The following is a 10,621-nucleotide window of genomic DNA, read 5'->3' as shown; positions in this document are numbered from 1 at the left end:
CACAGGTTATAAACTCATTTTTATGCTCTTTAACCAATTTAAAAAATTACTTTAATAAACAAATAATGACTAAATTAGTATGTTATATGAGAAAAGGTACAACTACATTTGTTTTCCTAAAAGAAATTCCTCTAAGAAATACCTATAGCTTTATAGAAAAGTTAATCATAGGAAAACATTAATACATTAAATCTTGCAGTATGCAGAATCAACTGAAGATGTTTTCACAACCTTAAGTGACCATTAAAATACTGGGTGTTAAAGATATATGTATTAAAAATAAAGGTGTGAGAATGTGGGCTCTAGAACTACTGAAGTGGAAGCTGCATTTTTGTCAGACTTTTAACTGATGAGAGGACTGACATAACATCTGGTGTTTCAAACAGTGTGTAGGAATGTCTAGAAATTACAGGCTATATCTTCTGGGATTAACCACTTGAAATTCAGCTCATTTTGTTAAAGATGAGAGTAAAATATGAAATATAGGAGCAAAAGGAAGGGAAGGGAAGGGAAGGGAAGGGAAGGGAAGGGAAGGGAAGGGAAGGGAAGGGAAGGGAAGGGAAGGGAAGGGAAGGGAAGGGAAGGGAAGGGAAGGGAAGGGAAGGGAAGGGAAGGGAAGGGAAGGGAAGGGAAGGGAAGGGAAGGGAAGGGAAGGGAAGGGAAGGGAAGGGAAGGGTGTCTCACTCATGTTTTGTTTCCAGTAATTACACTGAGGAACCAGGATTCTCTTCTACTTTTTTTTTTTTTTTTGTTCATTGCAGAGATTCATGCACTTATGCACTTTTGAAATAAATTATGAGGCCACAAGAGTGATTCAATATGCTCAACATTACTTATCAAAACACAAAGAAAAAAAAAAAAAAAAAAAAGGGGAGTATCATTTTAATAACTGACCTAAACCAGTCTGATAACCAACCTAATAAAATATTCAGAATTCTCAAAATAGGGTGGGCTTTTTCTTGAAACAAATTATTTTATCGCTTATCTTCTTTTGAATCAGAGGCACATCTCCCTTTGCCAATTTCTACTCCTATTTACTTTTTCTTACAATAATTATCCACAGATGATATATCATTTTAGCCATTGAGTGGGAACTCCTACTTCTAGTGAAGTCCTCATTCACAAATACCCCTTTCAGATATATTTCAGGATGATTAGTGACTAAAGAAAATTATTTTTCATTCTGTATTATTTTTCAAGGATTTATCTTCAGGAATGCACTTTCTGTAGATAATTGATGGCATTTAATCTTTTTCTCCAGTAACACAAGTGATAACATGTTTTTTTTTTTCTACTAAAGGTGAGTTGTCAAAAAGATTTAGATTAATTGTTCTGGTTGTAGTGTAGACCATTAGAAAAATCCTTCATTAGCAGTTATTAAATACATATAGAACACACGGAAGCAGAAGTACTACCGACCTCAGAAATGGCAGTTGTCAGAATTTCAACATAAACAGAATGTCAAGGGATTTCTTTCAGCTATTTCTTACAAATCCAAGCAATTCCTGCTCATTTACTCATTTGCGGATGCTGCCTCTTTGTGGCAGAATGCCATGCAAAATGTACCTTTCACACCAAGGACCTCATCCGATGTTTGTACTGACACCTATGCAAACTCATAAACATGAGTTTAGAATCACACAGGAAAGATATATATACACATGAACAGACACAGGGTTTCTCCTTCAATCCTTTCTGAGCTAGCCTTTCTCTGGCAAAGTCAGCGAGGCTGAAAATTTTCTTACTTATACCCATTTAACAACAGCATGCCTCTACTGAGCTGAAATGGAAGAAGAACCAGGCCACTGGTTTCAGCAATAGTTATAAAGGCAGCAATTCAAAGTTAGGAGTCCAAAACAGCACTCAGGCAGCCACACACACATCTCTCACTGGTGTCAATGGGAAGTCTGCAGGAGATGGAGAGCAGAGAACAGAATAGCCATTTGTTATGTCTCTTGTGACAAAAGAACACTCCTCAACTCTGCATTTCAAACTGAAATAACACTGCACTTACTAAACTGTCCAAGCTAAATACAGTCATGCTTATTTTTTGGTTTTTTTTTGCTTTTGCTCAGTGTGGGTGGCATAGAGGGAAGAACACACGCCAAGAAAACATTTTTCTTGAATTCCAACAGACCAGTTATACAGCTTTGTTTTTGTAGAAAGTGACAGATTGTACATGGGTAGGAAAAGCAGAATAGAACAGAGCCCTTTTGCAATAAAAGATGTACTAGTGAGCAACTCTGGAAACAGTATTAAATATAATAACCTAATGAAAAAAGAAAACACATGTGAAATATCACTTACCCTGTTCCATATATTAGAGAACACCTCAGTAAGGAAACAAATTGTAAGTATAAAACTATTCATCTTCAATATGTTGTTGAAACATATACTCCTGTGTTGCTTTCTGACCCACGTTATATATGCTGGTAATTACCACATGTCATGTTTCGAAAACAGAGAACACATTATATTTTGCCTAGAAATGTTAGATCTTTTTGATGAGCCTTAATTGCTAGTAAAGAGAATCCAATGTACAAACAGATTATTTTGGCCAGAAATTTTTAAAGTTCAGATACTCATTACTTCAGGATCTTATATTTGAAATATTTACCAAGTGTTTATTCAGAAACTATTAAAAAATCACATGTGCTGGGATACATATGAGACATCAGTTGTCCCATCTTACAGTGATGCTGTGTTTATGAATATCCTTGCCATTGCCTGCTGCCCAAAGGGGTAAAGACATTTTATAGAGATGTGTACAGTCCATCATTTGGTCTTTCAGGATGCCAGTAAACATGTGGATCTGTACAAGTGCAATTATACTTGACTGAACAATCAAAAACTGGCTACAACAGTTGCAGAATCATTGTATTTTGGTTAACTAATACAAGATTTAAAAGAAAAAAGAAAAGAATGAAACCAACAAATCAAAAATGAAACTTTGAATGCCTTCTACATTTCCCTCACTAGTTTGCCCAACCAGACTCCTGAGCAGGAGGTTGCTAAAAGACACCTTTTTTTCAATAGAGAAACATGATTTTTTTCCTACTGTGATCAGATTTTATATCTCAGATTGTCTGTTAAGATTTGGTCATAACTGGCATTATCTATAGAGATTTAAAAGTTCTTTCTGATACTATATCATATTTGGGAGAAAAGCTCTCACTGTAGTGCAATACTTTAAAGCAATCCACAACCTTTGGACCCCATCCTGAAAAAAAAAAAAAAAAAAAAAAGAAAGAAAGAAACAGTCAAACATTCCAATAATTTTACTTGTAAGAATTCTGTATACTCTATCCTAATTTTTTGGGCTTTTGACAAACTTTGCTCAATGAGTGAGTCTCCAGAACTACACGCATTGGTAAAGCTGTTCATGTGCTTAAGTGCCTGCAGGATGAAGGCCTAAGCTGGGACTTCTTTCAGAAACAGAGATACTCAAATGAGTTAAAAATTTGCAAGATTAGGCCCTAAAATAGTGAAGGAAAGAGAAATGCTAATGTGCATATAAAAATAGGTGCTACAATAAAATATTTTTTTATATTTCATCAATAAGTTATTTTCACTAACCAGTTATGGATCATATATCTCTGCACTCTTTAATGATTTGTCCACATCTACAGTGATCCCTTTAAAGATCATAATATATATTTTTTTTAATTCAAAAGTCCAGAAAGTATACAAACACATCCTTAAAAAAAGGAAACCTTGTATTAAAGTCGGGGTGTGCTAATCTCTCCATAAAAGCCATTTAGACTCACGCATGGCTAAAAGGGGAAAATGTGCGCCGTACTCTACAACCACAGAGAAAATTAAAATAAAGAATGTCTGAAAAAAAAAAAAAAAAGTAAAAAAAAAGCAAGGAAAATAAACCCCCCAAAAAAGCATGACCTGAATGTGACCTGACAAGAACCTAAGAAACCTCTGAAACCTCCAGCCACCTTCCCCAAAGACACATGGACACCCGCACAATGCCAGTGTTGTGCCCATTTTACAAATAGGTGGTTTCCGACTTCCAAATGCAGTAACAGAAAAAAAAAAAAAAACCAACAAAACAAAACCAAACCAAACTGAACAGCACACCCTTTCAGAATCATTCCCCGAAGCTGAAAAGTCCTGTGCCAAGGCACTTCACCCTACAATAAAATGAATTAAAGGGGAGAAAAGAGGAGGGGGGCGAGGTGTGTGTGTGTAGGGAGGTCAGCATTTACGTTTCTTTGTTTTGCGTGTGGTTGTTAAATACAAATACTCTAGAGAAGGAGCTGCTGAGACTGGCGAGGGGACGGGGGGGCGGGGGGGCTGTTTCTCAGAACTGGCTGAATGTGGTCTGTTTTTCCAGCACTTCGAGGTAGTCCGGCTCTGCATTTAGTTTTGCTTTTAGCTCCAGATACTCGTTCCTGTTGGGCTCTACATAGACAGTACTCGGGGGGCTGTAGAGCACCGTCTCCCGGAGCCTGGCGTCCCCCGGCCCCGGGTGCAAGTACTGGTGGGCACGCCTAAGGTCATAGTTGGGGGAGTACGTGTAGGCGGCGGGGAGCTTGGGGTAGTCAGGGAGGGTGGAGCCGGGTGTACCCAGCGTGGAGGGGGAGTGTTTGTCGGGCTCCAAAATGCCCCTGTAAAAGCGATCGGCGTCTTGCACCGGCGAGAGCAGCTCTTCCCGCGGCTCGATGGTGCTCACGCTGTACGCGGGGCTGCGCGCCGGCGCATCCTCCCCGCCGGGCGCCGGAGGTGGCGGGGGCGGCGGCGCGCCGCCCCCGGGTGGCAGGGGGTGGCTGCTGTAGGTGACCTTGAGCTCGTGAAGGTCTTTGTAATCCTCGCCCGAGTTGCCTTCCCGGGAGCGGTAGATGGGGTTCTTGCACATGTGGCCCAGGGGGTGCGGGATGTACTCGTAGACGTGGCCGGCGGGGGTCTTCACCTTGGGCAGCGCCGCGCCCCCGCCGCCGCCGCCGCCGCCGCCGCGGTGGGGAGGATGCTGCTGGAGGTGGGGGTGGTGGTGGTGGCCGCCGCCGCTGTAGACGCTGTACTGCATGTTGAAGGAGCTCACGTCGGAGTTGTTGGCGCTGGCGTGGTCGCCCTGGCCCTTCTTGCGCCGCTTCATCACCAGGACGAAGAGCCCCGCCGCCACAAAGACGGACATGATGAAGACGAGCAGCAGGCTGAGGATGAGCACCGAGAGCGGCACCGAGGAGCTGCCGCCGCCGGCGCCGCCCGCGGGCGCGGAGCCGCCCGCCGCCGCCGCCGTGCCATTGAGGCGCACGGTGGAGGAGGAGGGGGTGGTCCTGGCCGGCAGCTGGCCCGGGGACGGCGTGGGCGTGGAGACGACGATGTCCGAGTAGTCGGGGCACAGCAGCTCCGCCCGGACGGCCCGCATGTCGCTCTGGGCAAATTTCTTAGGGGACTCGCAGATAACCTGGTCCACCAGGACGCCGGTGTTGAGCTGTTCCAGCCACAGCTTCATGCCCACCACGTCGCAGGTGCAGTCCCAGGGGTTCTCGTGCAGGTCGATCTGCAGCAGGGATTTCAGCTGGTCCAGCACCCCGCTCACCGGCAGGTAGGAGAAGTGGTTGCTCCGCAGGCTCAGCCTGTAGAGAGACAGACCAGAAAAAATGTTCCCTGGCAAAGACCTCAGCAGATTGTTGTTCAAAAACAAGAGCTGAAGGTTGGGGACAGATTCAAAGGTGCCTGCCTCTATCTCCCGGATGACGTTGTACTGCAGGAAGAGGTACTGCAGGCTTTGAAGCCCATAGAATAGCTCTGGGCTCAGCCGCTCGATCCGGTTCCCATTCAGGTACAGCCTTCGCAAATTAGTTAAATCCCCAAAAGCCCGGTCCTGAATGACCGAGATCCGATTATTGCCCAGATGCAGCAAATCCAGCCCAGTGGCATCCACAAAATCTGCCCTGCGTACCAGCGCAATGTAGTTTTCCGTCAAATACATCTTCTTAGGATTATAGGGTTTGGGCTGCAGTTCAGAAATGCTCTCAATCTTCCTCTCCTGACAATTGACATTGAGGCCCAGGTCAGAAATCTGTAAGTTGCAAGTGCAGGCAGTGGGGCACTCCAAAGGCACCGGGGATTTGGTCTGGTAGGCAATGCTGGGGCCATAGTTGCTGTATCCCAGGTCTTTTGAGGGCAGGCGGGAGGTGGGGCGCACCCTTGTCTTGTTGGGTTGGCGGGTCCCTTTGGGGGGCTTCAAGGGAGATTTGTAAACAGCTGAAGAAGAAGTGGCCACAGAGTTGACTGAGGCCGGGGTAGTGTGGAAATACCCTGTAGTGCTCAGTGGTGTCTGAGGTCTCATTTCATAATCAGAGATGAGCCTCCTGGGGCAAAGCTCCTGCTTAGAGACTTCATCCAAGTCTCGACCATGTAAGCGGAAAGGGGTCTCGCAAACCACATCTCCCACCAGAGCAGAGTATGAGATACTGTCCAGCCAATCCTTTAGAGCAATCAACTCACAAGAGCAATTCCAGGGGTTTTCCTCCAGCTGCAGCTCCACCACTTTATCCATGTGCTGCAGCAGGCCCACATAGGGCAACAGCTTCAGCCGGTTACCCCTCAGGTCCAGGTGTGTTAAGGGCACAAAACGGAAAAGGTTGTTGGGCAAACTGGAGAGGAGGTTATCATTGAGAATCAGCACCTGCAACAAATGCAGTTTGCTGAAGGCGTTGGGTTCAATGACGCTAATGTAATTATAATCGACCTGTAGATATTCCAAACTCTCTAGCCCAAGGAAAGTGTCATCCCGTAAAAGTTCCAACTTGTTATTGTTCAAGTGCAGCCTCCTTAAACCTCTCAGACCATGAAAGGCCCCCGTTTCGATGTCTTGTATGTCATTGCTCCCCAGATGCAAAATCGAAGCCCCCGTGTAATTGACAAACTGGTTTGGATAAAGCCTGTTCAAAAGGTTCCCAGACAACAAGAGGTGGTAAACAGGGAACCTTGGTGGACTGATCTCAAATAGGCTGATGATCCCTCTGTTTTCACAGCTCACTGTTAAGATGCTGTCCTTCTCCTCACAAGGACACGCATTATCACAGATTTCCCCATAATACTCGATGCTTTCTGCCCAGGAAAGGACTAGGGATGTTAAAGTAAATGCGATCGTCTGCAGCATCCAGATATGCATTTTTTTGTTGAGGTCCTGTTCCAAAGTTACTGTAGAGCAGCAAGCATACATTTTATTTCCTGTAAGGATAAGGAGAAGAAAAAAAAAAGTAGCATAATAGGGTAGCCCCACAACATTTGAAATGGAAACAAAGTTTATATATGTCTTCAGTAGGGTAGAGAATGGACTGTTCACCAACCAAAAAAAAACCCTGCTGTCACTTCTAATTCCCACACTTTTGGAAACTGGATGACATGCCTTGATTAAAGGGTTGATAGGCAACTTCTTGTGGGTCAAATGCCTGCGGTGTCTAAAAAGGTGAGGTCACAGTAGGAATTGCTCTGGTTCTGTTGGTGTGGGTGAATTTCAATGCTTCTTTGGACTTCCTTTTCACAACCAGCCCCATAAATATACATAAAATGGCTGTCAGTTCAGTTTCACATTTCTAATTTAAGAGAAAAGAATCACCATTTTACGAAGTTTCCCACCTCCCCTATAACCCAGCTCCCTCTTCCCTTCAGAACGTCCCTGCTGAACCAGTGCACTAAGGTCTTTCCCTCTTTTTACCTTGATTTTAAACCAGTGATGGAAATGCCATCCAAAGAAAAATGCTCAGTGCTGAAAATGGCATCTTAATTCAACAGAGGGAATACTGACACATTCTCCACATCACACATTTCTTAAAACTCTTTTATGTTGGTGGCTTTTTTCCTAGCTATACATTTACAAGCACACACCCACCCACACAGACATGCACACACGCACACACACACACACATGCACACACGCGCGCACCCCCAGATGACTTTTGTGCAGGAATTCTTCTGTAATGAGATTAAATACATTAACCTCCTACTTCAGTGCACTTAACAGCTCTCTTCAATTACGGAAATTGTGTATCTTTACAAAAGCAAATAATATTAATTGATATTTGATCCCCTCCCAAGTTATACACAATGTAACAGAGCTCATTTGAAGCAGAAGTCTCCTGTTCTCTCTCTCACACACATATACATACTCTCAAAAGAAATGTTTTAACCACTCACCCAAAATTTGTGAAAAATGTAAAACATGCAGGTCATCTTCGCAGTCTCATCCATATCTGACATAGCGCTTACTCCCAGTGTTCTGCAAAACTAGCCTGGTAGAAGTGGAGAGATCTAAATAGGTCTCATGAAAATATCTCATTGCCAACACTCCAAACATCAGAGTTACTGATTATAAGCAGCGATGGCTGTCAGTGCTCTTCATCCTTTAGGGCAGAAGACACCCAGGCTGATTAAAAGCCAAGGAGGGTAGAAGGGAAACCCTACCATTGACCTACGTCAGTAATTTAATATCTGAATTCCACCTAGCTGGAAACAAATCCTTTCCATTTTGCCATCTTTCTGACTCCTCGTGGCTTTCTTCTACTTCTACTAGACTAAAAGCAATATGAATAGGGAAAATAAATGCATTTTGTGTGTCGGTAGGGGAAGACTAATAAATCATCAGGTTTAAATGCTGGGATCTTGGACCAGGCTTGCATTTTCTATCGTCCATCTCAGAGCTCCAATCCTCATGACATAACTCTGGTTTGGAAGAACGCATCCTAAAAAACGAGAAGTCTCAGTACTGCAACACATCTCCTGTGGCATCAGGTTCAAGACTGCAAAACTAGCACTTGCAGCAAAGGCAATCATGCAGCAAGAAATCGGAAGTCTCCGTGAATCTCTCTAATTCTGACCAGACGTCAACTGGATTGGAATTACTCAAAGCAAAAAGGCTTCACTGCATAAAGGCAGCAGAAATCTTACTCAAAGGCATGTATCTAGCATATTTTTTCTCAGCTCGATCAGATCCATTCATCCATTAACCAACAGTTCTTCGGAGAAGAAAAAAAAAGCCCCACAATGACAACCTATTGAAAACCTTCCTGGCCAGTGTTAAACTCCCAGGCATTTTACAACTTTAATTCAATTATGGTTAGCAAAGGAGGCAAATACAATTTTCCCTCCCTCTCCCTTCTTCCTTTCTCTAACCAAAAGAAAAAAAAAAAAAAAAAAGCAGGGGATGGAGGTAAAGAAAATAAAGTTGTAGCTGGCTACATGCAAGGTTGCAATCCCGCCCTGGAAACCCCTCTGTGATGACTGTGTGCTGCTGTTCGCCAGCTCCCTACAGAGGTTCAGATTGGGGGGGTGGGGGGGGGTGTAGGGGGTGGGGGCGACGGGGGGGGAGGGGAGAAGAGGAAAGGGGTTGCATCGGGATTTTTCTTGCGTGTGTGTGTGTGGTTTTTTTTTTTTTTTCCCCGAAGAGTTCAACCCTTAGATTACCGCACTGCATATCCGGCTGGAAACAGCTTTCAGTACCGCCGACAGCAGCAGCGAGCGAGCAGCTCCAGCCGGACACTGCCACCGAACTGAGCAGCACCCCGAGTTGGGAGAATTGGCTTTCGGGGAGAGGGGCAAGCGGCGTGGAAAAAGGGGTGGGAAGCAACAGCAAGGAAAGACCCGGCGGGGAAGAAGCGGGTGAGGGGGGGGGGGGGCGAGGGGGGGAGGGTGGTGGTGAATGAGGAAGGAAGGAAGAAAGGAGGGAAAGAGAGCGAGAGAAAAGTCAAGCCCGGTACTTACTTCGCCCGAAATCTCCAGGGCCCAAGCATGGTGGCAGCCCATGCAGAAGCCGACCCGCTGCGCGGGCGCTGCGCGGAGCCGCCGGGGCGGCGGAGGCGAGGCTGGCAGCGCCGGGGAGCTCGGTGCGGAGCGCGCGCGGGCACCCCCCGCACGCAGGCGGCGCCGAGGCACAGCGCGCGCTCGGGGGCGCGCGCGCGCGGCCACACGCGCCGCACACTCACACTGGCACGCGCGCGCCCGCGCCCGCGCGCGCCCGGGGAGCGGCGGGAGCGCGCCCGCCACGCACGCGCGCTGCGGCGCGCGCCCGCGCGGCGGGGGCGGCCGGCGGAACTCCGCGCTGTGCCCGCGCCGCCGAGCGCAGCGGGGAGGCGGAGGGAGGGGAGCGAGGGCGGGGCGGCGGCGCCGGGCGGGGGCGGGGGGGCGCGGAGGGGGGCGGCGGCGCAGCGGCCGCGGCGCGGGCCGCGCTGCGGGGCGGGTGGCCCCGGTGACGGCGCGGCGGCGGCAGCGGCCGGCCCCGCGGGGCGTCGCGCAGCCCGCCCGCACGGGCACCCAGCGCACGGGCACGCGCAGGCACACACATGCCGATACGGGCGCGGCGCGCCCGCCTCGCCACTCCTCCGCCCCGCGCATCGCGGGGCTGCGCTCGCACGTTCACCGGCACGGGCCAACTTTCCCCGCGCTCCTCCACCGCTCTGGAACGCCGCTGCCGCTGCCCGCACATCCCGGGCGGAGGTCCGCAGCCGCCCCGTCCTCTGCCGCGGCGCTCCCTGGCCGCAGCCGGGCGGCGCGGAGCGGAGCCGCGGGGAGGGGGCCGGCGGGAGCCGGTGGCGCGACGGTCGCCACTGCCGCTGCTCGCTGTTCGGGAGCCTCCGCGGCGCTCGCGGGGACCGCGGGGTATTGG

The 10,621-nt window shown here is 47.7% G+C and overlaps 1 protein-coding gene across 2 annotated transcripts; it reads right to left on the bottom strand.

Moving 5' to 3' along the window:
* Positions 1-1,250: 1,250 nt before the first annotated feature.
* On the bottom strand, positions 1,251-9,879 carry SLITRK5 (SLIT and NTRK like family member 5). 2 transcript variants are annotated; one of them, XM_021525698.3, is made up of 3 exons: positions 9,721-9,879; positions 8,158-8,252; positions 1,251-7,191 (listed from the first exon to the last, which is right to left on the bottom strand). In XM_021525698.3, exon 3 carries the CDS (start codon positions 7,181-7,183, stop codon positions 4,313-4,315), a length of 2,871 nt encoding a protein of 956 aa, XP_021381373.2. In that variant the 5' UTR covers positions 7,184-7,191; positions 8,158-8,252; positions 9,721-9,879; the 3' UTR covers positions 1,251-4,312. The 2 variants fall into 2 exon arrangements, with proteins under 2 accessions (XP_021381373.2, XP_021381374.2); XM_021525699.3 differs by lacking the exon at positions 8,158-8,252.
* Positions 9,880-10,621: the final 742 nt, after the last annotated feature.

Source organism: Lonchura striata, chromosome 2, assembly GCF_046129695.1.
Source record: "Lonchura striata isolate bLonStr1 chromosome 2, bLonStr1.mat, whole genome shotgun sequence".
NCBI lineage: Eukaryota > Metazoa > Chordata > Aves > Passeriformes > Estrildidae > Lonchura > Lonchura striata.
This window is presented reverse-complemented; position numbering and strand designations above follow the sequence as displayed.